Consider the following 27158-nt stretch of genomic DNA (forward strand, 5'->3'; position numbering starts at 1 on the left):
CGGACCGCTCCACAAATTTCTTGACTTCGCGTCGTCTGGAAGTGGACGTGGGCGACACAACACGCGATATTGCACAAGCTTTTTCATGAGACATTTTCTACGTCTACCTCCCAGAAGCAAGCATGTGCTGAGGACATATCGAGCTCAATACAGGAATTTCGGGATGTCTACCATTCGGGCGCAGACAGCTCGCCTATTGCTGGACCGTATCTCTCCTGAGGAGCAGATCGCCCTGGTCCGCGATCTGGCAAAGTCGCTGAGTCTTCAAAGCGGGAAATCCGATCTCAGTTTCACGGCGACCGTATTGCAGCTCAGGCCAGACGCAGAGGCGTCCAAGACAGTATTTGAGCACCTCGATCATCTCATCGACCAAGGCGAGCTGGACCAAGTAGTCGCAGTATGTGCTGAGCATGAGGAGATCAATGGCGCGATTATTGCTCGAACCTGTACCCTCATCGCAGAGGCAGCGGATACACTTCGGAACGCTTCGAGGGACTATTTTGTGGTGGCATTTTCAAATGCTCAGTCTAGATCCAAAGAAGGGTTGCGTCTGGACGATCAGCACCTTGTCGGCATCGTGAAGCGAACGATAAATTGCTTACGTCTGGCCAACCGCGTATCACTCGTTGGATGTGGTGAAGATCGTACTCAGGCACTTTTCCAATCTTGCTTGGTTCTTCTCGGGGCTGAGAATCGTGATCTTCGAATGCAATCACAAGAAACACTGTCATTCCTTCTGTCAACTCAGATGATCCACGCCAACGCAGATCAAGAATGTATCTGGGCGCGGGTACAAGATCTCATCAACTTCCCAGACAAAACATTTAAAGCCGTTGGCTACTCCCTCTGGCTCCGATGGATCTCAACAGCAGCGGTGGTCGATGGCGGCATCATTAAGCCGACCTACTGGGCATTGATCATGAGCGGCCTCCGTGAGGGCGATAATGAGCGCAGAAAAAGCTGTCTTCAGATCCTAAGGGCTTCAGTGGACGCGGCCAGTCAAAGTCCTGATGCGTTCAAGTCCATTACTGTTCAATCAGCTGATCAGGAATGTAAGTTATGGCGACCAGCCACTAAACATGAAGTGCTCATGCCTGTCGAAGTCCAGCAAGGGAAGCAAGACACGAGCAGTGGTGCAGGTGAGTGTCGTGAATGCTGAGTGCTAACTAAGAGTTAGCACCGGACCTAGTACGAAAACACTATGCTCGCTACTGCACGGTGTTCGAGACTGTAGTACTCAGCCGCTATCTGAACCAGGTACAGGAATGTGAAGCTGACTTAGATTTCCTCTGTTCGGCAAAATCCGTTGTTCAGCCGGTTTGGGTCTACACGCTGCTTTCGTGTGCGTTGGACCAGAGAATGCAGGAATCGAACAGAAAGCTCGTGGGGCTGTGGGCCTTGCGTGCTAATCCCCGCGTAGATGGCAAGGCAGAATATCTCGACTTTCTTCAAGAGTCATTCCTGCCGTGGGTCACGTTAGGTAACCTCTTCACCAACACTTTACGACGACAGAACGGCGTCGTAACTTGTGAACATGGCAACAAACTTTCTGTTTTTGTTTCGGGCCTGCTCGTGAACAATCCCCAACTCTTTGAGGCAGCCGTGGATGCAATACTCGCCAGTATCTCTGGCAGGTATGGAAACAGATTTTCCCAAGCGAAAGTGTATCTAATCCATGGCATCGCGAAAGCTGTCAACAGGAATCCGGCACTCACTCTTAGTGATGAGCAACTGGAAAAAATATACGAAATCGCTACATGGGCGAACTTGACGGAAGTGGCGCGTGACTACGCCTTTGCGCAAGTTTGGCGCCTTTCCTACGATCGGCTACAGAAAGTCGCCTCGTCAACGTCGTTTGTAAACGAAGCTGCTGCCAAATGGGAGAGCCTGAAGGAAAAGGCTAGCAAGGTCCCTCCAAAAGCTTCAGCTGAGCAACACGGCTCTGTCGCGTCGATGGCCGTGGCCCCATCAAATCGAGAGAAGAACGAGCAGAAAACACTCCAGCGATGTCGCGCCTTTCTTACTTCACTGGACGACAGCAATGAATCTATGACGACCGAAATCATAGAAGAAGAGATGGATGATATCTGGAATGACCTTGAGTATTTGGAAATGCCGAAGGGACTTCTAGCCACCATGGGCAAGCTCTTCCTCCACCACAGCTTGATACGGCTAGCAGTACAACCGGAGAACCAGAGCCTTGCGACTTTGATCGCGACAAAGACGAAGCGCTTGCTCGAGCTTGCCCAACCTCGATCGTATATGCTATCTCCGTTAGTCGCTCTCATTAGAGATGTGGTGACGGCCATACCTGAATCAGCAACCGCGTTACAGCTCTCTGATTTGATAGTGCATATAGCGGAGCATCCGCCTTCGGCCACTATTGATATTCAGCTTGAGGAAGTCCTGGTGCCGCTGATTTCAGATATCAGCCCAAGCTTGAAACCACTGGACCGTGAATTCTACTTTGGGCCACCTGAGAGCAGAGGCTTCGCAACGTTCCTGGATCTCGTCAGCCGGGTGGGCGCTATTCATGCTGAGCTGCCGCGACAAATATTCGAAGAACTGTTCCAGCCATGGCTGACACAAAAGGTCCCACCAAATGTGGTGAGTCAGTGGAAAACGATCTTGGAGCTTCAAGTCATGCTGCTCTGCTGCGAGCAATTCATCCCTTCCGCAGAAAGCACAGAAGCCAGAAAGATACTTATCGACATGCAATACGTTCTGTCGCTCGAGCCTCTGCCGCGGTATCGATATCTGCTCGAATGGATTGTCGCCCGAATTTACATTCATCATCCCGAATTGCGAGATGTCATTTTCCAAGAATTGCGCGCAAAGGATCATCACGCAAATCCAAAGTTCTTAGCGTCGTTGATGAAGATTGGCGTGAGAGTCGCCAAAGCCAAAGGTGCCGATGAGCAATTCGCGTTGCAGTTGGCAACTCTTTTCGTGCCACTCGCGGCTTCGTCAAAGGTCGTCATCCGACATGAGGCGCAGTGGCAGGTGCCCATTCTTCTCGATCATGTGCGCCAGATGCAGATCGATGCCATCACAAGCAATAAAGCTTTCGAGGCCCTAGATGAGTTCATTCGCAGCCTAGAGGTATACGGTGACCCGCCACTGGAGCGGCAGATTGGCGTCTTTGACCCGATCAACGACCACAATCTTGCTCACTTGGTCGAGGGTCATTGGCACGATCTGGATGATACCGAGCAGCGCATGTGCTCTCATGCCGATTTCTTGGCATTGTACGAGGAAGACGATCCATCTCGAACTCTTCCGCCGTCCTGCATACCTTTAGGTGACCCAATTCCTGCCCGCCCGACGACTTCAGTTCAAAATGGCGAATCGTCAGCCTCAATCGACCATGAACGGCGCCTGCTGCAGAACATCGATCAGATTTCCCGGTCATTCAATGGCGGTCCAGTCTCCGCTACGGCTCTCCAAACCAAAGGCGGTGCATACCTTGAGTCTGCACGGAAACGCCACAACAATCTGTTCGTGGTTGCATCTCTTGTCGACAATCCCTACAATTTGGGCGGGCTCTCACGCGTCAGCGAAATCTTTGGCGCAGGAGGCCTCTACCTTGAACATCCACGCGTCACGTCTAACAAAGACTTCACGTCCACTGCTGTGTCTTCTCACTACCATCTTGCGATCAATGCGCTTGCCCCAGCAGAGGTTCAGAAGTTTTTGGCCAAAAAGAGGAGAGAGGAAGGGTACAGCGTTGTAGGCATAGAGCAGACTGATAGATCTGTCATGCTCGGTTCAGCAGATTGTGTGCTGGCAGAAAAATGTCTCTTGGTTATGGGATCCGAGCGCGAAGGCATTCCGGCATTGATCCTATCTGAGTGTGACATGCTGGTGGAAATCCCGCAAGTGGGCATTACGAGAAGTCTGAACGTCCAGACTGCTGCAGGTATTGTGCTCTGCGAATATGCGAGGCAGCATAATTCAAAGCTGAAGTAGCAGGACAATCCGGGAACGAATGATTTGTGCATAGAAGAGAGAAGGAAGCAGAGGCTGACCACACAGCGCATGCATAAGGGTTGACGAGGTATGTCGATACAGTGCGTGTTTCACGCATATTCACCCGACGATGCTAGCTGCAAGAGCGCACCTTTTTGAACCTTCACAACCCTCTCCTCCGATACAAATGCGAGCTCGTACATCGCGCGACGGTCTCGCTTTCTGGCGGTCTTCCGATCACGAGTCTTGTATGTGAAGCTTGGTCAGCAGTATGAATACAGCTCATGGGAGCACGGAGCTTGAACCTTCCGTTCCCATGACAAGACTGCACAAGTGCGAGAGCGCTGCACACAATCCCAGGATAATTAAGATGCCAGCTGCGAATAATCTATTGCTTCAAATTGCAGTCCCAACCCCGGATCCATGTGCACATATATGAGCAGTTCAGAGGGCTGGTTGCAGAGACTCAGATCTCATTTGGTCGCTCGTGTCTCCGTGAGACGCCTGCCATGCTGTGCAGCTCGCAGCGTGATTCGACATCATAAAAAAGACTTCAAGAGCATCTGGGTTCCAGATGCTTCTCTCTGGCTCGAGACTATCTAGGCTAGGTGACATTTTGACTGGCACCTTCGCCTTCTCGCATGAATTTGGTACGAAGTTTGATGGGGACGGCCGAGACAGCTCGGGTCTAGATCTTTCAGCGTTCTGGACTTCTTGCTTGACAGGTTCGCTTTGGCTGCATCTTGCCGAGGAGTAGAGCTAGGCTGTTCATTAATCTCATCGCTCGTCGGCATAGAACGAAAGACGATGGTGTCCGGTATGCGTGTGCTTGGCGGTGTTGTCAAGTTGCTGCTCTGTTCAGGCTGACGTGCTGGAGCCACGGCCGTCGGCTGACCAACGAGCGTGCTGCCATTGGAAGGCAGGGCCCCTTCGTCTCCGCTTTGTCGGATTCTCGGCTTTGGCACTCCACGAAGTGATTCGCATCGGTTGGAACGAGCGACAACGGCACTGCCTCTTCGGGAAATAGAGTTTGTCCGCAGAGCATCGATGGCGGGGAAACAGGCAGGCGGCGAGTGTGTGGCGGACGCGAGGTCTCGACCCCTACTGCCCCGTCCGAACCTCACCTTAGCCTCGAGGTGCTGCGAAGTTTGCGCTTCTGTATAGTTGCAACGCACTGCTGCTCTCTCCCGGTAAATGCGGCTTTCATTCACCGTCAACACCACCTTTGCCGTACCGTCACCAGCGCCCTAGTCGACCAGCGCGCCGGGAGCATGGGGAGCCTGCACGCCGAGGACACTTCTATCGTCAGTCCGCCAGGCGCAACGCCCGCGCTGCGAGGCAAGCTCAAGCAGAGACGATCCAGGAAAGCCTGTCAGCACTGCCATACACGTACGATTCAGCGCCTCGCACATACTTCCTACCCGCTGATCTGAACATACGCGCAGGCAAGATCCGATGCAATGTGCTGGAGAGTGGCACGCCCTGCTCCAATTGCGTAGACGCTGGCACCAACTGCGTGATCAGGCGCCGAAAGAACCAACGGTCAGTGATGCGGCCTGTCCTCGGCGTGCGAACGTATCGATGCTGATCTCTGGCCAGGCGCGACAGCACTCCGCCGCACGAAGCGCAGCAGGCGGCTGTTCTGGATCAGCAGTCGCATAGTTGGAGAGTACCGACACCCTCTGCAACGCCTTCAGCGACGAGCATCCCAGCAACGTGGATTCACAACACCACACTGGATCGCCGACCCAGCGTGGCGAGGGTCCATTCTGATCAGAATGGCTATTCAGTGCAGACGCATTCGCAGTCTTCAGGTTCTCCGAACACTGGCGATGGCCAACTATGGCAAGAATTGCAGCCCAGCAATTTTGCGTGGGATCCAAGCATTGTCGAAGCATCGTCCGCAAGCTGTGACTTTAGCCACTTGACTGACCTCGATGACATCTTCACTTTCACGGGTAACTCATTCATGCCTGCCATCCCAACACCCGGACAGGACTTTCCGCTGCCACAGACTTATCCTCCGCAACATCTCAGTCCCACAACGATGCTCCCAGCTGCCAATGGAATGGCACTCAATGGTAACTCGCATATTCCTCCCCGCAGAGCATCGACAGTGCAGATTCCTGGACTCAATCCTCGGGATCAGGAATATCTGCGAGTGGAAGGGTGCTTCGAGCTGCTGCCACCCCACGTGCTGAAGCCGATGATGCGCATGTACTTTCGCATGGTGCATCCCAATCTGCCTATTGTGGCTGAAGACCAGTTCTGGGCGCTATGGAATGGAGATGAGTTCCGCGTTGGCGACTTTTCGTACCTATTGCTGAGGGCGATGGTCTTCGCAGCCACTTCTGTAAGCGCGATTGCCAACGATGTTTGATCTGGCTGACATATTTGCAGTACACCGAACTGGAGACGTTGTCCAGCGTCGGCTTCGTCAGCAAACGCGAAGCAAGGAACACTCACTACCGCCATGCCAAGGTAAGAAATTCACTCTAGGGACAAAATTGGTGCTTACTTTTCATCAGCTCCTCTTCGACTTCGGCATCGAACGCGACCCAGTGGCGAATGCACAGGCGTGTTTGCTGCTATCCTACAATGCACCGAATTACAACCTCCTCCGACTGAACACGTATTGGGTCACGAATGCCATACGATTTGCCAAGATTGTTCGTGCAGATTCATACTACCGCATCAAAGATCCAGTTCGGGCAAGATTGCTCAAGAGAATATGGTGGGGTGTTATATTCCGAGACCGCATCCTCTCGCTGGGCCTGCGAAGATCCACACAAGTTCCGCTGATTAATGACTGGGAGACCGACAAGCACATTCTGACGGTGGACGACTTCCAGTCAGAACTTGGCTCTTCGCTAGTACACGATACCGAGACTCAGCTCCGCATCTTTGAGATGGTCGGCACGACATGCCGTCTCATGCAGTGCCTTACACATGCGAGTCGTATCCTATACACTCACGAGCGCTTAGACGACCGTCTGGAATTCGCTTCACGATCTTTGCAAGCATTAGTCACGGATATTCAGCGAGCCTTAGGAGCCCTCAGACACTGGCACGACCAAGCGATTCGGACCTTCCCCTTCCCCATAAGCTTGGACGATGCCCACGAGACGATCTGCGTGTATGCGAACATGATGTTCTCATATCACGCATCTGCGGTATTTGGTCTCAACACCTATCTCATCCTGTTGCGAGAAGTTTTCCCTGCTTCACACTCGCTCTTCTCGATCGAAGAAGCTCGGGAGGCCATGGAAGTGGCGCACAACGACGTCTCCAGGCGGACGCAAGAGCTGGTGCAAGTTCGACTGGTCAAATACCTCCCCATCAGTGCTTCAGCTGTACTGGCTTTGCCATTAATCCTGCAAGCTATCAACGTCGCAGCAGCTCGAGGATCAGGCATGGAGGCAGTAGAGATTCGTCGTTTGGACGTCTTCACTCGCACCCTCAAGTCACAACAACAGAACTTTGACGGCTCCGATTTCTGCGCAGACGTATTGGCGAACATCGTGGCTTACGCACAGGACGATGCCAAGTTCGTCAATTCAATGACGGCATGGAGGGATGATCGGAAAGACATGAATGGAAATGGTGGAATGTCTGGAGCGCAAGGAGGAGCCAAGCTGAAGCTTGATTGGGGCAACTTGGTCTTCAAACGGCCACGGCTATTCTTGCGATTGGTATTGTACATTGATCTAGCACTGTCGGTCGGAGGACCACCGTCGGATGGAGACTTTCCGGCTGAGCTGCAGAGATCGGCAGCGTAGTAGCATGCGATCTTTCGTCAAGCAAAATACCTCCCAAAAGCGAAATATTTCCAACGTGAGCCTTCTGATTTCGTGCAATACGTTTGTGATTGCGTCCATAATCAGTCAAGTTGACAAGCTGATGGAGGCTTGATTTATGAATCCATCTGTTGAAATCCGTCACCCCTTCCGAACCAGACAAGGATTCTGTACGAGAGGATCGGAGACCACTGAGAAACAACGTCGGCCAAGAGATAGCAAACGCGGGTAATGTCCACTAGCTCTGCACTATTTGTGGAACACTGGTTGGTGGTTCATTTGTTCGAACAAACGGAATTACTCAATAGTAAGTAAGGCAGTGCTGTGTTTCCCCAATGTTAATGCAGTTGAATACGCTCCCAGGCACCTTCTTTGCATCATCGATCCTCGAGTGCACAACTGCGTCTCCCTTCTTCTTCTTCTTCTTCTCATTTCCTCATTTCAGCATGTAAAAGTCGTCCTCCGTTCAATGCGTATTTGCGACGTCCCAGGCAGCTTGTGGCCCAGGTCATGCCATTCCACCGCCTATCTTCTCGAGGCGCGTGGTGGTGCGTGACAGGATGGTCCAGCCTCTCTGTCAGCGGGCAGGGTGGCGTAAAAGCGGAATTTCACTGCCTGTGCTTTACGTGCTCTGGTATATCAAGAGTGGCTCTCCCACGTTCTCGATTTCGGGTATTGTGCATCGCAAGTCGAATGCTTTGGATAGCACGATTTTGAAGATCTGGAACGTTCCAAAGTCAGCTACAGATCGTTTGTAGTAAGTAGGACAGATTCACCTTTTGCACGTTGATGCTGTGACTTGTGCTCGAAAAGATCAAGCTGGCTTTCATAGCCTTTGCGAATCGCTTGGCCTGTTGCGAGATCTCTTCTTGCTCCTCTCGAGGGAAGTTCACGAAGTGGTCGTACTTGGTACCGACTAGGAATGGAATAGCGGTCTTGTTGAAGCCGCGTCCCTGTCGGTACCATTCTTTGATGCTGTTGAGAGTCGACTTCCGCGTGAGATCGAACATGAATAATATGGCTACTGCATCGTTGCAGACGAGCGGGAGCATGTTGACGAACTCGCGTTGACCGCCCAAATCCCATATTGAGAATGTGATCTCGGTATTGCGTATCGATATTGTCTTCTCCATGAAGTTGACGCCTGATTCACGCAGTCAGTGCCGTGTCCGTTGTAGCCCGTCTACGACGCGTGTCTTACCCAGGGTTTGTATGTAGTCCTCGTCCCAGCTGCCCTCGACGTACTTGACCATGAGACTTGTCTTGCCGATCTGCGCATCGCCCACCATGCCGACTTTGATGACCACTGACGAATTCTTCTGAGCTTGCTGCCGCTGGCCATCGGCGCCGAATTGACCCTGGCTCTGGGTGGACGACGGCCTGCTCAGGCCATTGCCGTTCTGCAGATGATCAGGCGTGTTGTCTGCCGACTGGGAGTAAGGCCGGGAGAAGCCCGTGTCGGAGTATGAGGTCCGCGGGCGGCCATCGTTGTCGGGAGCGGGTAGCTGGTGGGCGGTGATGGTGTGCATGGGAGCGTCGTCGAGGCTGGTGGGCGGCGGCGGCTGCTTGTCGCCCTCGGCTTCGACGTCCATTACGGTTTCGTGGTCGCAGCGACTCTGCGATTCCAGGGGCGTGGAGGCTCCGCTGTGCTGCGCTGCCTGACTCGGAGCGCAGGGAAAGTCAAACCAGGTTGCGTTGCGTTGTGCAGTGCAGCGGGCCTGGGGCGGCTGGCTGTGTCACTCGCGGACTACGGGTGGGGATGCTGCGGCGGTGGAGGGGATGATGTGGTGGTGATGATGGGTGAGAATGGAGCCGGCGGGGAGTATAATACCCTCGCGCCGTCGTGTAGGCCGGCGCCGCTGCTCGCACCTTCAGCGGAGGCCCGTCGCGCGCTCTCACTGCTTCACTTCACGCTGGCGGCGAGGCGTAGGTCGGGTCTCGAGGAGTTGCGCAGCCCAACCATGCCCATCCACTGCCCTGACAGCAAGTAAACACAGGCCAGCAGGGGTCCACCCGGTTGCAGCCGCTAGGCCGCGTCGGGCATGGCGGCGCACGCATGTGCTGCAAAAAGATTCTGGCACTGCATCATCTTTGCACCCAAGCGCACGCGACGGCATTACGTCCTCTGAGACATCTTGGGCAATACAGCTGTCTGCAACCCAAGTTGAACCACCTTCAAAATGTCAAAGCGCGCTGCCGAAGATGACGAGCCGCAGCGGCTGGTCGCTGGCGACCGTCCCGTTGCCCAGACGCCACTGGCCGATGGAGAGGAGTTCGAAGACGAATTCGAGGATGAGTATGAGAGCGAGGACGAGATTATCGAAGCTGGTGTCGATGGCCGACCCGATGACGAGCGGGAGGCTGAAGAGAAGGCTGCCAATGCCATGGACGTCGACCAGCAGACCTTCGTTCCGGGACGACATAAATTAGAAGCTGGACAGACACTGGCGCCGGATCTGTCAGTGTACGAAATGCTGCACACATTGGAACCGACCTGGCCATGTCTATCATTCGACATCATCAAGGATAACCTCGGCGACAATCGAAAATCCTACCCAGCCACAGCCTATGCAGTTGCAGGTACACAAGCAGCACACGATCGTGCCAAGGAAAATCAAATCATGGTCATGAAGCTTTCTGGTCTATCACGAAACGACAAATTCCAAAATATCGATTCCGATGATGAGGACTCGGACGACGATGAGTTTTCCGACCCAGTCCTGGAGACCAAATCCATTCCCCTCACATCGACGACAAATCGAATTCGGGCCCATCAATCACCCCAGGCCAGCGCCTCCACACCACCAACGACCATCACCGCGGCCATGCAGGAATCTGGTGAAGTACTGATCCACGATATCACTCCCCATCTCCGTTCCTTTGACGAGCCAGGCTTCATGCTTCCCACAAATGCCAACAAGGCTTTATCGACCATCCGAGCTCATAAACGAAACGAAGGATATGCCCTGGACTGGTCACCCCTGATTCCTGCTGGAAAACTGCTCACAGGTGACAGCGCGGGGCAGATCTTCGCCACCACTCGCACTGACGGTGGCGGTTTCGTGACAGACACCAACCCATACACAGGCCACACTGGCTCCGTCGAGGAACTCCAATGGTCACCCACAGAACGTAACGTATTCGCCTCGGCCTCCAGCGACGGCACAGTGAAGATCTGGGACGCTCGAAGTAAATCTCGAAAGCACGCGGTATCCGTCAAGGTCTCCGAAAGTGACGCCAACGTTCTCTCCTGGTCGCATCAAACAGCTCACCTCCTTGCCAGTGGCCACGATGACGGAACATGGTCAGTCTGGGATCTCCGACAATGGAAGTCGCCCGAAGCGGCCAAGACATCGAAGCCAGTCGCGCACTTCGCATTCCATCTGGGCCAGATCACCAGCGTGGAATGGCATCCTACAGACGATTCCGTGGTAGCGGTCTGCGGCGGCGATGACAACGTGACGTTGTGGGATCTGGCTGTGGAGCTGGATGACGAGGAGAGCAAGTTCACTGCCGATGCAAAGGATGTGCCACCACAGCTGCTCTTCAACCACTACTCGAAAGGAGTCAAGGAAGCTCACTGGCACCCGCAAATACCTGGGACATTGATGAGCACAGGCGAGAGCGGTTTCGGCGTTTTCAAGACTATCAGCGTTTGAGCATCCAGCGAGACGCAAAGCTTGTTCGTCCCACATTAGAAAGAGCCTGTCTGCCTTTGTGAAATGTTCGCCAAAGTTGGCAAAGTGCTCGTAAATACCCCTTTCATAACGCACCAGCGTGCAAAAGTCAGTCACAAATAAAATGGCCTGGAAAACGCCGTTGCGAACGTCGTCTCGTGTCTTCATGATAATACTACGCGGCTTGAGCTCTTGCACATTTGAGCATTGGCGTCCCCGCATCGTGTACGCTGTGTCGTCTTGACGATGGTTTTACTATTGAAAATTACTGTCCTTACAATACGCCCCCGGGCACTTGCTGCGCACTTGTCAGCGGACCCTCGCATTATAGGCCTGCTTCGCACCGCTGAGACTGACCTTCGGCTCCTGGGCATGCGCTGGCGCACCACTCCCGGAAGTGTTGCTCCACCCTTCCTGCGGCGAAGCATGACGTCGAAGCATAAACATTGGTTTTCTGCCCTCTTTGTCCAGTTGCTTAAACAGGAGTAGTGGCTTCTCTTCCAAGCCCAGACATCGTTCTTGATCACCGTGTACAATGTAAAGGGCGTACTGCCGCCAGTCATCTGTAATGTTGTACCGCTTGAGAGCCTGGGATGATACGTTAGCGAACAGAGCGTTGCAAGAAGAGTTGCATAACTGACCACAGGCAAGACCACTCGGCAAGGGTCATCTATGCTCACACGGAAGCTCTTAAATATCTCCACCTGCGGGTTGTCTCGGTCTTTGCCAGCATCTGGCGTTGCTTCTTCTCGCGGACTGGGTGTTGGCGCTTGTCGCCGTGCACGATCTTGTTGCCGTAGACTCCTCCCAGAGTCTTCATTGAGGGTACTGGCCTGGCTGTAATGGTTGTTCGTGTATGAAGCATCGTTGTCGGTACTGTATGCGCGTGGGTTGTGCTGAGGGAACGATCGAGCGGTTGTGCTCGGCGGTGGATGCGTGCTGTAAGCTGGACTTGTGGGACTCAGCTGTTGACCATGGATACTGTTCGGGCTGGCCTGGCTAGTCATACTCGCAGTGAGATGACTGCTTGCGGCCATTGCCGCTGCTGATGCCTCAAGATGTCCTCCTCCATCGTCTCTCACTTCTCGCGTCTGTGGAGGGTGCGTGGGCGAATTCTGCTTGGTGCCGTCCTTATTCAGGAACAGCTTCTTTGTGGAGAATTTCCGACTTAGTGAGCTGCCCTTGTTCTGGATTTGCTCCATCAGCCTGTTGGCAGGATCGGTCTCGCGAGGCGAGGGGATCGTGCCCCCGGCCGGGTCCGGTAATGGTGTCCTCTGGTCCTTCACTAATCTCATGATTGGCAAGGTCTCTTCCCGCAGCTTCCTGTTTTCATCCGATATTCGTTCCAAGTAGTCCCGCATGGCCTTCAATTCCGCCTCTGCAGATTGGATGCGCTGGTCACGTTGCCTCAGCGACTCAATGATGCGTGCGATATCATCCTGGGTCGCGTTCATCTCTGCCTTTTCTCCCTCCGCTGAAAGTGGCACGTAATCCCCCTCTTCAATTTTCACACCCGCGCGCATTTTCTGCTCATAAACGGCTTTGAGTATAGTGAGTCTGTGTCCCACACTCGCCACTCCTAGTTCTCGTAATTCATCATGCCCCAACGCTATCAGAGCCTCGCCATTGACGCCTTCCTCCACAAACTGCTGGCCATACTGTTTCAATGCTGGCGATAGCGCGGCTATGTAGTCCGCGACTTCCTCCTCGTTCCACTGGGTCACCTTCCCAGTCGGGCTCCTGCCATCTCTATCTGCCCAGCCTTGCGTCGTTGGTGTGTCCTCGCCGTCCAACAGCGACCGGTCGTCCTCGGAATCCGAAGGGTGATCGCTCTGCTCGTCAAAATGCGTGCCCACGTTTGGCGATGTGAAGACGGAGCGCTCGAATTCGTCGTCGGCCTCGGCGTCACTGTCGTAGGCGCTGTCTCCCGCCTGCCGCGTGTATTTGTCCATGCCGCTGTCCTTGTGCTCGTGGGCGTGTGCAGGCTGCGCGGGCAGGGGCTTGTCCTCACGCGTGACGGTACCGCTTCGACTCCTCTGCTGCGCCGGGAAGATTGGCAGATCAGACGAGGTTCTGCCGGAGTGTTGCTGGTCGATGCGATCGCCAAAGCTGGCGTCGATGGGTGTCGCCTGGAACTCCGTCTCGGTCGGGCTCGCAGCGGCGGTGGAGCGCTGGTCCTTCTCGTGGTCGAGCGAGTTGCGCTGCTGCACCGCGTACAGCTGCTGCTCGAGCGAGTCCGCAAAGCCGGATGACGCGAAGGTGCCCAGGGGGAGCACTGGACTGGCGCCGGCAGAGGTGGATGTCGCCGATGGTGTTGGGCGGAGGCTCAGCGGCGGCCTGCTGCTGCTGCTGCTGCCAACGGGCAGATGTGAAGCGCGGTGGGAGACGCGCGCGAGCCAAGAGGATCCTTTGTTGGAGGAGGGATATGCATCACTGGCGAGCGTCTGCTGCTGCTGCATCTTGTCGCCAGGCTCCTCGCGCTGCTGTGGGTCGTGTGGGCGGCAGTGTCCGTGCGATTAGTTCCACGACAGCGACGGGCTCGCAGCGCTGGACGGCGGGTGCATCAGCGCATCGAGACCACGGGAGAGCGCGCGCTCAATGCTCAACGCGGCGGACAACAGCGACGACTGCAGTGAGGGCAGCAGTGCGAGCAGTAGTCTTCAGCCCCGACTCGCAACGGCCTCCCTCCCGAAGGGAATAGAGATCGTCTGGGCTTGGCGCGCAGACAATAGAGCCTTTGCGTGCCGGCCCTCGATTGCATGCAGCAAGCTTGTGGTATTGACTCGGCGGGGGTCGACGATGCCGCGATAGCTGTCCGCCGCCTCGACGGACGACGAGCACGCTTTAACATTGTGCCTTGCATGTCCGACCTTGTCCGCGTCGGCCGTGGCCACGCTGCCTCGCATGCTTGCCTGCCAATGTCGACCGCAGCCCGCTCCTATGGTTTGCCGTTGCCAACGGCCGGGAGCCTCGAGCACCCTGGTCGACACATTGCAGTGGCGCGCTTGTGCTCCTGCCTACCACGACGACACCTCGATCCCATTCGACGGCCCAGGAACCGATAAACCGGATGGAATAGCCTGCGTATCGATGTCTGGCGTCCGATACGCGTGTTTGCTGGCCGGCTCATGCCAATAGTGCAATCACGGATGACCCTACAAGCAGCCTTTTGCTCCGCGACTCGCTTTCGTACACCAGCGACAGAAGCAATGCCACTCTATGGATCCTTGACCCATTGATGATCCTCCGTGACATTCATTAACACGTGGATACGGGCGCGCATTCGCTGTCACCTGAGCAGATCCGTCACGAGATCATACTCTTCTCCAAGACTAGCATCACGCAGTTCAACAACTTGGCTAAGCAGGTACGATGTAGGCGCAGCAACCGTGGCGCTCCAGAGTGCAGCGTCACTGGTAGCGAATGAAGCCCTATAGTGGCTTGTCTTAAGTGCCACGTTCCTGCAATTCGCAAGGATCCCCTTTCGAGACCGGCCGCGTACCTACGGGAAGCTCAACCAATATCGAATGGGTCAGTAGGATTTGACAATGCCGTGAGGGGGAATCTTTTGTCATCATCATTGACTGCGGTAAGGCTCCACTCATATATACTGTGTGTGGTATCCACTGGTGGCGTCCGGCTCTACTTTCCCTCGTTGCTGGCTGCGAGTGTGCCTCCAATTACCAGAGAGTTTACAGCAGAGAACATTGTGCTCCACACTCGAACTTCGCTGGCAGTATCTTCTCTTGCCATCACAGCAATCACATATGCTTCCAGGCGAGCGAGATGCAAACAAGGCCGTCGCCCAGTTTACAAAAACTATAAACACTGAGTCCCAACTCAGACTACGCTCACGGCGCTTCTTTAGCACAACGCAACACTTACGTGCATCTTGACAAACGGAAAACTCATCGTTGACGTGCCTTCAGACAAGCATTGCCCGCAAGCAGTTGGTACGTCTCCGAGAGATGACGGCCGAAACACGATTGTAGAAGGACTGCCCTGCGTATATCTGGAGATCAAGCTTTGGCTGAGATCGACAGCCATACCTCCAGGTATCACACTCTATTCAGAGTTGATCGACACTCACAGCTCAAATTATTGAAATGTTCCCTTGACGTTCGGCACTGCTAGCTGATGGTTTATGGAACCTGGAAAGCTCGCAACTTGTTTCAAGACTGAATAAGCTGCATTCAGGACTCAGAGTTCGGATAGAGATTGCTCGAGCATCTTATTGAGCTCCAAATTTTCTGTCTGCCATCTACTTCGTTCCAAGACGACCAGCCCTTCGGGTCGAGTGCTGTCAAGCTACAAATAGGAGACCCTTTCTCGATGTGATACGCTTTTTGTTTGAACCCCACAAATCTACCATGATGGCGGACTGTGTTGAAATTACAGGTCGTCGCAGCCAGTTTACTTTTCAGCTATTAGCGGAGAAAGACCTCTGTCACACTTCAAATTCCCTTGTACGGCTGGGGTATAGCTTGACGCGGTCGTCTCTGCTTTCGCCGAGCCTTCGTCCTGCAACTCCCGGCCGAAGTAGCTGCGGATACGGTTCCAACGAGGGAAACACTTCTCGCATCGATTGACGACTTGGAACTGCAGCCGTCAACCCAATCACGTACTGAGAGAAACTATGTGAATCGGATATGCAACTTTTACCTTGTCCGCATCGTTGAAATTCAGTCATACACGGCTTGGGCTCCACTTGTGGTTTCATACCTCTGGGCAGCTGGTATCCGATCGCTGAGGCTTGCTCAAAGTATATGGTGCGAACGGCAGGCGAGAGTGTGCTAGGTTATCTGCTTCTCAGCTGTTATGTCCAAAAGTCATCGGCAGAAGTTGATTGAGCGTTGGACGGATCTCCGCAACGAACTCCTGCTGGCCGCCAAAACGAGCAGCGACATCTTCGTATGTGCGGACGAAGCTCACACACTTCTTCTGTTTAGCGACGACCTGACATTCCGACCTGTGAGGGCAATCCAAAGAGATCACCTCACGAAGTTGAAAGGAGGCCATGTGTAATCGTCAACATGACCATAGATGTCCAGTAAGCAATCATCTTCGTCTTCACTGTCATCATCAGACGCATCACCGCAGCTCTCCAGTGTTCTCATCTCTCGCGACAATTCTTTGACTTCAAACCATGTCCGAGCTGGAGAGAATATGCGAGGATCACCAAAAGGTAGATAGGATGCTGGATTCTTTTCGGCACAATCGATGCCATTGCCACGCTCGACCACGACCAGCAGCTCTTTCTCACGCTCACCAGGCACCATTAGGCTCTGGTCTTTCGTGTTCCCATACGTTGCAGCAGTCTGTCCAGGGCGTAAATGTTGATGCAAAACGGTACGCTTGGCAGGGTCGAGCACAGATCCCCTCGTAGGGCTCTTACTGCGGTAAATTGTGACAGAGGAACCTCCACCGTCACGAGATTCGATAGCCTCCTGCCAGGTATCCGGTTGGGGCATGCGTGGGTTGGACTGGGCGTCAAAAACAGCTCGGAAGCCCAGCATTGCCGAATTGTGTGTCAGGTAGTAGAGTTCCCTCCAGCCACTGCTGTACTTGATCAGCGAGTCGAGTGTTTCATAGCTAGTCCTGGCGTATTTGTTGCCCAGAACAGTGAGTCTTGTGAGGTTGAGGCCGGGAAGCAATTTGAGCGCTTGTGACGTGCGCCAATGAACACAATCATAGCCCCATGTGACTTTGAGGGGGTCTCCAGAGACTCGAACATGTCGGATATGGCTGCGGGTGCCGTTGTCTATGGAAGCTAGCTTGTCCAACATTGCGGTTGGATCTTCGAAGTGAAAGAGGGCTTGAGACAACCAGCTGGTACCAATTTCTGCATGCATTCGCTTGCAGACTCGCAGCAGAGCGAGGGACTTGCCCCTGTTCGCAGATACGACCCGGCGAGTATCAATATCGATGCGGCCAACAGCACGCTCGCCGAAGCAAAAGCGGGTGGTCGAGAAGACATATTCATAGATGCAGTCTCGCAATTCCTGCGGCAGCTGCATCAGAGGACTGTCGGACTGTGAATCGACTGCATCCGCGCGCGAAGACATGATCGGATCTGTTCCGTCCTCGGTGCTCGTGGTGATGTTCATGTTCAGGTCAGGTTCAAAGCAGGAGTGAGTGTGGAGGGCTTGGCGCCTGAGGCCTGCCTGCCTCCCAGATGACGATGGCCTGTGGTTTCACGGAGCTAGCACGAGCTCATCCGTAATCCAGCAACCTTCAACTCATTGCACTGCCTGCGCGTTGCATCGTCTGTGCCACTTTCAACCTCTTCTCTACGCTCCTTTGCACACGTTCTGGACAAGACCTGCGACTTTCTTCTTCCCCGACGCGCGACACGACTCCTTTCGCAGGCAGCGATGCCTTCCATCTCACGCCTGTCAGCCTGGCTCCTGCTGCCAGCCGCAATCTCCGCCGTCACATTCGACTGTGAGAACGTCGTTGTAGACAGCCAGAAATTCAACCTCAAAGCGCTGGGAGGGCCGAAAGAGGTGCACAAGTTTTACCGAGATTCATTCTCCGTCGTGAATACCACATTTACCATCGATGTGTGCGACACGCTGAAGAAGCCGAAGGGCGACGAGGCGAAGACATCATGTCCGAACGGCAGCCGAGTGTGCGCTGTGGAGCGTCTCTACAACGATCAAGCGGCTGACGGGATTGTCATGGCTGTCTTCCCGGTCGCAGGACAATTCACCACGTCAAGTGGTGGCCAGCTGGAGCCTAAGCTCACCAGATTAAAAGGCAGTTCAAGCAACGAGGACGCGAAGAAGGAAGGCCTCAGAGTGGAGCTACATGGCGGAGAGCACACCAAAGATAAGAAGAAGATTAAGCAGAAGGCCATTGTTGAATTTGTCTGTGATGCAGCGAAAGAGGGAACTGAGGGTTTCGATGATAAGGAAAAGATGACCAGATCCCTCAACGATGGTGGTCTACGTACACGAGACGATGGCGAAGACGGCGACGACAAGCAAGAACCGCTACCGGATCTTGATGAGGGAAAGGCACTGCAATTGATTAGTTACGAGGACGAGAGTGATGTAGGTGTGCTGCGTTTGGAATGGAAGACAAAGTATGCTTGCGAAAACGCGGAGAAGCCGCCATCAAGCAGCAAGAGCTGGGGATTCTTCACATGGTTTCTGATCATTGGCTTCCTGTTGATCGCCACCTACATCATCTTCGGCTCATGGCTGAACTACAACCGCTACGGAGCACGGGGTTGGGACCTCATTCCTCATGGAGACACTATACGTGACATTCCGTACATTGTGAAGGACTGGACGAGTGGCGTAGCTGGGAAAATGGGCAGTAATGGCAATAGAGGAGGTTATAGTGCAGTGTAAGACATCCTATGCGGAGCAGTTCTTGAGCACTCGATCGTGAGTGCTCACTCGTACCATGCAGATTCCGAATTTTGGCTGACATGAATACAGATCAATTTGAAAGTAGAGCTTATGTATAGCACATCTTAAAGAGACTATGGCCTGGTACGGTATACGAATTCGTCCCTTGAACTAAGGTGTGAAGAATGACCAACACGACCTTTGTTGCAAAGCCAGGTGATCTTGACGTGCCTGCAGCTTTGCGCATGCTAACATTATTCCCTGTTGCGAACGCGTCGAGCCTGGTCGAACCCGGTCTGCATTGAAGACAGCGTCTGATTGTATCTATATCTGCGTTGTGGCACTCTGAACACAGCATAACCAGCGCAAACATGAGCATAGTCGATCCCTTGGGCAGACGGCAGCTTCGCGCCAGCAAACAATTCACAACTAGGGCCAGTATTGGAGAGGCGCCTTTACGTGGACCGGAAAACTATGACACTCCTCGAAGCAGGGATATATTCAACGCCAGTCGGCATCTCGGAGCTGGAGTGGCAGCGATGCCCAAGAAACCATCTCTAGGCAAAAGACTTCTCCGAAGCATGAGATTGATTAAGGGACCGGAGTGTGTGAGGCCAGACACCGGTACGACGGACTGCAGTACGTTCCAAGGGCACTATTTGACGCCGACGAGTCAGCTACAGCACGATCCAGTACATCGGCAATTGCCAGAAGAGCATGTAATGGCGTGGCACAAGACAGAGGAGGCGCGTCGAGGCTCACCTTCCACGCAAAGCTCGATTTCCTCGCAGCCACAGTTCAAAGGTCCAGTTCCCAGGCGTCCTCAAATGTCGGAAACAGAGCGCTTGTCACACACCCTTGATACAGCATTCCTGAGTCCGGTGGAAAGCGAAGTGTACAGGATCATGCGGACGATTGGCAGATGTGCAACATTCACGCCGTTCACGTCTGCCCAGTCAGAAGACAGAAGACAGCAGATCATGCTCGTTCACCAGAGCAATGTCGAGCCCCTGCGCCGTATTCAGAGTCTAGCGAACAACTTATCAGACATGGAGAAGCATGCAATGCTCCACTCTCTCAAGGATTTACTGATTTCGCATCTGCAGAACACGCTTCAGGTGCTCCTATTTGGCCCCGATATTCATATCACCTCGTCTTCGCACTCTGGCAAAGGCTATTCGCCCGAGAGCACAGTACGACGCCGGACACTATCCAGACCTAAGTCGTGGGAATTCTTCTCCGGGCGCATGAATGAATCGCTGGAACAATTGGAGCAGGCGGACACATTCTTCTTGTATGACCAGAACAGTTATCAGACCCCGGCTCGTGAGCCGAAGCCATCGATTTTCAAGACTTTTCAGCAGAGAGAATTTGTACCTGCTGGCACCGCCGACATAGTCCCTGAGGAAAAGGTTACGCTTCGATTGCGAGGTGGAGACGGCAGCTCTGGGAGACCTTTGCCATTTGAACGAAGTGCTCGGACGTATGTGAAGTAGTTCGGTCTGCTGCAGTTCTGTACGCCCTGCTGACCCGTGGACTCTAGTTACATTGGGCATTTCGTCAGACCAGGACCTCCAGCCCCTTTAGCTGACGAAGAACGTGTCCCTAGGGCCCTTTGATGGCTCTCTGGAGGAAGGGTCAGTCTCAAGAAGAAAGCACCAACAGCAGGCGAGCTGAGAGCAAGGCGCAAAGCTGAGGTTGAGAATCGTAAGAACGTCGGCTTCTTAGGTACTGTCCTCGGAATCCGAGAGCACAAAAAGACCCGACCAACAAGTGATGCAGGAGAAGTTGAACATGTGTACATCACACTTCCTTCATGTCGTGTGCATATGTGCGCGTCAGCTTGGCTCAACGCATTGTGTAATTTGCGAAATGCTGATGTTCGACTCTTATCACTAGTGAGCAGAATGATGAGCCAGAATCGCACGACATCACGAATAGCGGGCAGCGTAGCATTGGCGAGCCCGATAAAGATTTAGCTGTAGCTGAGCAGTCCGCGGACACGCAAGGTTCTATTCACGCTCAAAGCAGTGACGATCATCCACATTCAGCAATTCCAGAAACGAGCATGGTCGACGAGATCATCGAGGCGGAGGAAGATACTGCCCCAGTGCTCAATAGCGAGACAAAGCCAAAGGAAGCCCCACTGGAAGCTGATAAAAGTCTAGAAGAGGTTCGAGAAAAGCTGTTAAGACTCAGCTCTGCCAGAGAACCCGGTTCGCCAAGATCTCTCGCCGATTCCGCCTCATTCAGAGGCTCTGTGGTAGTCGATCAGGGCAAATTGAAGAAAGTGTCAAGCAAAAACAGTGACGTGGAGAACAATGATATAGCGACAGCCTCAGCTGATCATTTGACGCCACTCGACGGAATTGCTGCATCGACTTCGGTATTGGGAGCGGTTGTAGAGCAGGCTGAAGAGGCAGCAGCTGGGCCAGAACCGTTACAAGCCGATGCTGGGAGAGCTGTGACTTTCAGCGTTATCAGTCCTACAAAGAGCGGTACATCATCCCCAGCACATGAAATCACGCTTAATCAGGCGGAAGTCGATGGCAAGACAGAGCACGAAAAGGCTGTTGAAGATCGGGAGGCAGCTGAGCAAGCCGAGCTCTCGGCCGCGAAACTTGTGACGAAGGAAGCTGAGCCATTGATAGAGATGTAGGTCGGCGGATTCTCATTCTATCACAAGCCATGACTCGTATCACGCACCTATTTGCACTTCTCAACATCCAGCGGAGATCATGTATGTTGTGATATAGCTCCTCTCGCCGCCGGTGACTGCAGCACTCACAGGTTGCTCTTGCCGCCAATCTTGTCAGTAAAGGAACAGCCTATCCTTTGCATCCTTCACGACCCATTGAAGTCCCGTCTGTAGGTTGAATCCTGTCATGGCCGAGCAAGGCAGGATGTGCCATTTGTGTGTACAGATGTTGTCCAGTTGAAGACCCTGTGAGATTCTTACTCAGCGGCTTGGCTCTGGAGCCGATGAACCGGCGGGACTGCAAAGCCAGTTCAGGGGACTCACCTGTCGAACCTCGTCTTCTGTCATAGAGCCCTCAATATCGCTCTTGTTCTTGAAAATGAGCAGAGATGCTCCCATCAGGCGCTGTTATGTGTCAGCAAGTACTTATCAGACTACGCCATGGACAGGAGGGCCGACTTCTTGCAGGAGAAGCCCCTTGAGCTCGTCTCTACAATCTCCGAGCCGCTCTCTATCTGTGGCATCAACGACCCAGATGAGCGTGTCAGTCTTTTCAAAATAGTTCTTCCAGTACGTTCGAAGTGTTTTCTGGCCTCCAACATCCCCTCGAGCGCTGTTAGTTGGTGGCCAGGGACGCGCTACGAGGATGAGCAGGCTCACAAATGTTTAGTTTGTATCTTTACTCATTCCATCAGCAAAATCACATGCATCTCACATGCGCTCGTGCTTACCCCTCATAGTTAATTGTCTTGATGATAAAACCAAGAGTTGGACTGACTTCCGTGACATCCTCATCCATGATCTTCTTCACAATCGTTGTCTTGCCCGCATTATCAAGACCACTTCACAAATCAGCAAGTTCATCGAGCTCCACGGCGGCTCACCCACAGCATCAGAATCCGCATCTCCTTGTCTTTGAGACGCGCCTTTCTCAGTATCGACAGCATCTTGGACGTGCGGTAGTTGTCGAACAAGCGAGGAGAGGAGACCAGCGAAGTGAGAGCGACTAATCGACTACGTCACGTGCCGCCTCATCGGGAGCAGTATCCGACAAGAGTGCCAAAAGGCATACCGCCTGTTTGGTCTTGTGAGCAGTCGGCTGGAACTCTTTGCTTTGCCCGTTGACACGACGGAACGCACATGTGCACGCCCTACTCCCTTGCCTCGATCGGACAGCACATTGCTCATTACGACACGTTGATCGTCGAGCACAGCAAGCTGCGTCAGCCACTCTCCACCTAGAGTCGAACCTCTGAACACTTACAGGAAGCTATCTGTTAGAGTGAGAAACGCACACGCCTCAAGTGACGGGCGGAGTCGACTTTTCGTGCTCGAACTGAATGCGACGCTGTCAGGAGATCCACCGGCTTCTTCCAGCGACTCCTGGCTGTCCTTCTTTCAGGCATCATCCGAACACACGCAGCCTGCAGTGACTCATCATGGTCTACGAGTCGAACGTGAAAGCACAGCCGGGCGATGGGTCGTGGCTTCTACAGGGAGGCGATTCGCAGCAACAGCCGAAGCGGCGTCGGAACAGACGCGGCGGCAAGAAGATGAAGACGTTTCTTGCACGCAAGGACAGTGTTGTCGGCGCTGATGGAGACGACACACCACTCGAGATGACGTCTCCGCCAGCTGCGGTTGGTGCCAGCACCTGCGATGCGTCATGCGACAATGGGCACGCAGCAGCAACCGGTGGACTATTGTCGAAAGCCCCCAGCCACCGACTTTCGGCGGCGAAGCAACACGCAAAGTCCCCACTCCAGGCTTCATTACAGCCACGACGCACCACCTGGCTTCGAACCACATTGCAAGAAGACAAGCACCCTTCCAAACGCGACACGATCAAGACTGACCAAACGCTCACTTCAACAATGGCAATCCCACCGCATCTTCGTAGAAAGGCGGCCGAAAGCTCTCCCGCCGCTGATCAGATGAAGGCAAACAAGCGCACTAGCAATGACTCGAAATTTCCTGCAAAATCTCCCACCCCAAGCGAAGGTATCCTCCCGAAACTTCAATCTCTCGGTGTCAAGGTCATAGAGCCGAGCCCCTCCTTGAATTGGAGTCGTTGTTCGATCAAGAACGAAAGCACGGAATCCAGTTTGCCAAACCCAAGGTCTCTCACTGCAGCTAGATCAACCGCGACGATGGAACGTGGCGGCGCTCCTACCCGAGGCCGCCGAGGAGGACGAGGAGGACGCGGTGGTACCAATGGCGGTCATAGCAACGATCCACGCAACTCGACAGCTCGCGGTAGTGCCGCGTTCTGCAAGAGCTCCGATATCCCAAAGGGCGACCCTAAGCGATGGGAGACTGACTGGGAAGGACGAAATGAAGCCGCGCAAGACAAAGGCAGGCGGGTCAAATCCAACAGCTGGGATAGAAAGAAGTCGAAGCAGGATAACAACAGCTGTACCTCAAGCTACCAGCCATCTCACGACAGTGGGGGTTGGACCATTCAGAATTGGAACAGTGACTTGCCTCCCGCACCCCTGCACTGGGACTCCAGGTCGAGTTTCCGCAAAGGACAGAGCTCACAGCAGATCCAGACCTGGTTAGACATGATGGAGGGAGTGGCAATGCGGGGAATCAGTCGAGAGCCTGACCTCGATGATCTCTCTGTCGTTGACGGCTTCACCTACACTTTCGGAAGTCCCCAGGATCCTGTCGAAGGCACGAAATACGTTACAATGGGCGACATTGTTCCGCATTATTGGGTGCGGCCACATTTCTTCGGTGGCATACCCCTCTCCACATTCTTCCAGGACAATATCAATTCGAACGCACCTCCTCCTGTTGACAATGAAGACCTTGTTGGCGCCCAGCCTTGGTGGGTGCGCGTCGTGAGAGGCGGCAGCTTCCTCGAGCCATGCAAAACACACGATCACAAGGGCATGAGTCCAGACGAAAGCGCGCTGGAGACAATGCATCGTCAGAGCGACTTCGGCAGTCAATTCGCTGCTGACAACAAGCGACGGTACGAGCTTGCAAAGAGAGGCCTTACAGATGAGAAAGTCAAGCGACGGGCTGAGAGGGAGGCCAGGAACGCAGCAGAGAAATTAGCGCACGGAGGGCTGACGCCAGAACATCTCAGACCCGTCAAGCACTCTGGGAAAGGACTGTTCCTTCGCTACGCTTTCTCCGATGATATGGAGGCTGTGCGCGACATCTACAACTACTATGTGGATTTCACCGCGTCAGTACCAGAGACCAAGAGAGTGACAGTCATGCAACTTCGAGACCAATTCGACAACATCATGCACGTCAGCAAATTGCCCTATCTCGTTGCGTACGAGAAAGGTCAAGTCGTCAAGGGCCGAAAGAAGAAAGGCTATCGCTACGACGAAGACCCAGTGCAGCTTCCTGACACCATCGTGGGCTTTATACGCGCACAAGAGTACGGTACTGGCACCGACAGCTATCGTATCAGCGTCAAGCTCGAAGTGTTCGTCCACAAAGACCACCTTATGAAAGGCATCGCCAAATGCCTCATGGACAAGATGCTGAGCCTTCTCGATCCTGACCACAACGAACAAGGCGGGTACCTCGTACACGGCGATGATCTCGATGCCGCAAAGCCAAACCGGAGAGTCAAGAACGTTGTGGTCCACTTCCTCTATCCATCTGACAAACCACAGCGGCACGAACAGATCCGCCGCTGGTTAGTCGGCACTCTCAAGTTCAAGGAGACTGGCACTCTTCAACAGATTGGCTCAAAACAATCGAAAGCGGTCACCAAGACTATTTTCGTGCGCGTTACGGGCAATTCGGTCGAAGATGCCAACACAGCAGACGTTCATCGCTGAACGAGGGTCGGACGACATGAGTCGTCATTCTTTGCGAACTACTTCTCATAACAGGAAGTGGTACCTATTCCAGATTGTTTATCGAAGAAGAGCGAGCTCGGATCAAAGTACAGGGCTCGAGACGGCTCCGCGATGGCTTTTACTTGAATTCTTGCTTTACCATTACTAGCGCTACCTGTGACACTGTTGTAGCCGGTCACAGCGTCTCGCTCGAAAAAACATAGCATGCAAAAGTTCCATCTCTGTTTGTCATTACTCCAAGTCCCCTAATGCCCACTACGTCGCACTGTCAATCCCTCGTGGTTCCCACATCACTTTGGTTGCTCTTCGATCCCCTTCGCCACTTCCTCTCGCAAGTTTCAAAGCGCTGCTATCATTCAAGTCCGTCTATTCACCAGCTCACGCCTCATCTTGCGCCCGTAGCAAAGTTTACACCCCACCATATCCGCCGCCACGCTGGCTTAGGTAGCTTCTTTGACCGGCGTCCTCAGTCGCATCTGGACATAGCGACGCAGCATCTCGATCTCCGTGAAGCAGATGTAGCTGTTCGACTCCTCAATCCAAGATAAAGAGCTGAGGTCATCGCCGGCCGTGTCAGAGGGGTCCGATCCGATCGAAATGTATGGAGTCGCAACGTTGCAGCGGCCTTGAGTGAGAAGGCATTCGAAGCCTTCCTTGGGGTCAATAGATCTGACTGCACCAGCGCTGCGGTATCGTTAGTATGGAAGATGATCTTGGAAGCGCTGAGTGAAGTTCACGTACTATCCATTGAGGGCGATGCATGTGTTGACGGGCCAGGTAGAGTTCAAACATTCTCCTTGAAACTGAGGTTCGGTGCAGAGTTCGACTGTGGCGTTGACTGCTGGTGAAGTCAAATTGCTGGATTGACGAGCATTGAGGCGGGGGGTCTGAGAGATGCCTTCAGGCTGTGCAGTGTCGCGGCGGCTCAGGCTGTCGGTTTCAGGGAAGATGCGTTCCAGCGTCGGAGATGGCGCATTGCGCGGGAGGTTGCTGATTGAAGGCAGTGCCGCGACATATTGGAGGGACGCGAAGACGACAGCAAGGAACTGTAGGTGTCTCATTGTTGCAGAGTGTCGGCCAGATTGTTGCGGTGCTGGTAGAAGTGCTTCGCCGGATGTTCGATGTTGTTGATGCAGAAGAGGTCTGTTGTTTCAGGATGTTTACATGGACTTGAGCATCATCAGTGACGACGTTAGAAGTTGCGAGGGAAGGGGCAAGCCGGCGGAAGTTGCAGGGTGTGACAGAGGAATGTGACAATCAGCACTCCCATCAATATTTGAGTGCGACCGCAAGTCTCTTTCCGCAATTTCAGTGACGCCCTTCGCGTGTCGGCCGCGTTGTGATTGCTGTGCGTGTCGTGACGTTTCTGTACCACCTCAATCTTTCCTTGTCACACCTTCATGACCCATTGAGGCCAATCTCACCCCTGCCCAATCTGTCTCCTGCTCGCTCCCGTCCACCAGGCAAACCATGGCATCAATGGTCGACGTCTCGACCGGTTGTCTCTTCACGGACCGAGAACTCAAGAGGCGATGCTTCTGCTGCCAAGAAAGCCTCCTCACTGTCAACCGATGGATTGCTCTTGTAAGTTGTTATAGGTAACCTCGAAAGTAGGTCAAGGGAGAACAGTTGGGGAATTGCAATTGAACTGTGATTGAAGCGTCGCTGTATGATACTGTTCATACCATACACGTAATGCAATCTCTCCCTCCACTCCCCATTACACTCCCGTTCACCTTCGAGATCGGTACTCTGTGCGATGTGTCCACGTACGAATACTTTGACAAAGTCAATGGCACAGCAGACGAAATTGCTATGGGGGTCAATGT

At 53.7% G+C, this 27158-nt stretch overlaps 10 protein-coding genes across 10 annotated transcripts; 6 read left to right on the forward strand and 4 right to left on the reverse strand.

The window, feature by feature from the left end:
- Positions 1-85: 85 nt before the first annotated feature.
- Positions 86-3969, forward strand: CKM354_000957800 (uncharacterized protein; the record flags this gene model as incomplete). The annotated part of the gene is made up of 2 exons (XM_044805004.1): positions 86-1052; positions 1178-3969. 2 exons carry the CDS (start codon positions 86-88, stop codon positions 3967-3969), a joined length of 3759 nt encoding a protein of 1252 aa, XP_044660939.1.
- A 1271-nt stretch (positions 3970-5240) lies between these two features.
- CKM354_000957900 (uncharacterized protein) lies at positions 5241-7748 on the forward strand (the record flags this gene model as incomplete). Its single annotated transcript, XM_044805005.1, has 5 exons — positions 5241-5358; positions 5415-5511; positions 5569-6322; positions 6370-6450; positions 6498-7748. 5 exons carry the CDS (start codon positions 5241-5243, stop codon positions 7746-7748), a joined length of 2301 nt encoding a protein of 766 aa, XP_044660940.1.
- Positions 7749-8388: 640 nt separating this feature from the next.
- Positions 8389-9358, reverse strand: CKM354_000958000 (Ras family GTPase TEM1; the record flags this gene model as incomplete). The annotated part of the gene is made up of 3 exons (XM_044805006.1): positions 8389-8487; positions 8543-8910; positions 8968-9358. 3 exons carry the CDS (start codon positions 9356-9358, stop codon positions 8389-8391), a joined length of 858 nt encoding a protein of 285 aa, XP_044660941.1.
- A 588-nt stretch (positions 9359-9946) lies between these two features.
- Positions 9947-11425, forward strand: CKM354_000958100 (ribosome biosynthesis protein RRB1; the record flags this gene model as incomplete). Its single annotated transcript, XM_044805007.1, has 1 exon — positions 9947-11425. One exon carries the CDS (start codon positions 9947-9949, stop codon positions 11423-11425), a length of 1479 nt encoding a protein of 492 aa, XP_044660942.1.
- A 292-nt stretch (positions 11426-11717) lies between these two features.
- CKM354_000958200 (uncharacterized protein) lies at positions 11718-13902 on the reverse strand (the record flags this gene model as incomplete). The annotated part of the gene is made up of 3 exons (XM_044805008.1): positions 11718-11741; positions 11801-12031; positions 12085-13902. The coding sequence occupies 3 exons, from the start codon at positions 13900-13902 to the stop codon at positions 11718-11720; spliced, it is 2073 nt and encodes a 690-aa protein (XP_044660943.1).
- Positions 13903-16434: 2532 nt separating this feature from the next.
- On the reverse strand, positions 16435-17550 carry CKM354_000958300 (uncharacterized protein; the record flags this gene model as incomplete). Its single annotated transcript, XM_044805009.1, has 1 exon — positions 16435-17550. One exon carries the CDS (start codon positions 17548-17550, stop codon positions 16435-16437), a length of 1116 nt encoding a protein of 371 aa, XP_044660944.1.
- Positions 17551-17817: 267 nt separating this feature from the next.
- On the forward strand, positions 17818-18801 carry CKM354_000958400 (uncharacterized protein; the record flags this gene model as incomplete). Its single annotated transcript, XM_044805010.1, has 1 exon — positions 17818-18801. The coding sequence occupies one exon, from the start codon at positions 17818-17820 to the stop codon at positions 18799-18801; it is 984 nt and encodes a 327-aa protein (XP_044660945.1).
- A 371-nt stretch (positions 18802-19172) lies between these two features.
- Positions 19173-21460, forward strand: CKM354_000958500 (uncharacterized protein; the record flags this gene model as incomplete). The annotated part of the gene is made up of 3 exons (XM_044805011.1): positions 19173-20284; positions 20345-20402; positions 20708-21460. The coding sequence occupies 3 exons, from the start codon at positions 19173-19175 to the stop codon at positions 21458-21460; spliced, it is 1923 nt and encodes a 640-aa protein (XP_044660946.1).
- Positions 21461-22938: 1478 nt separating this feature from the next.
- CKM354_000958600 (uncharacterized protein) lies at positions 22939-25308 on the forward strand (the record flags this gene model as incomplete). Its single annotated transcript, XM_044805012.1, has 1 exon — positions 22939-25308. One exon carries the CDS (start codon positions 22939-22941, stop codon positions 25306-25308), a length of 2370 nt encoding a protein of 789 aa, XP_044660947.1.
- A 461-nt stretch (positions 25309-25769) lies between these two features.
- CKM354_000958700 (uncharacterized protein) lies at positions 25770-26390 on the reverse strand (the record flags this gene model as incomplete). Its single annotated transcript, XM_044805013.1, has 2 exons — positions 25770-26013; positions 26071-26390. The coding sequence occupies 2 exons, from the start codon at positions 26388-26390 to the stop codon at positions 25770-25772; spliced, it is 564 nt and encodes a 187-aa protein (XP_044660948.1).
- Positions 26391-27158: the final 768 nt, after the last annotated feature.

The sequence above is a fragment of the Cercospora kikuchii genome (assembly GCF_019650295.1).
Source record: "Cercospora kikuchii DNA, contig_00006, whole genome shotgun sequence".
NCBI lineage: Eukaryota > Fungi > Ascomycota > Dothideomycetes > Mycosphaerellales > Mycosphaerellaceae > Cercospora > Cercospora kikuchii.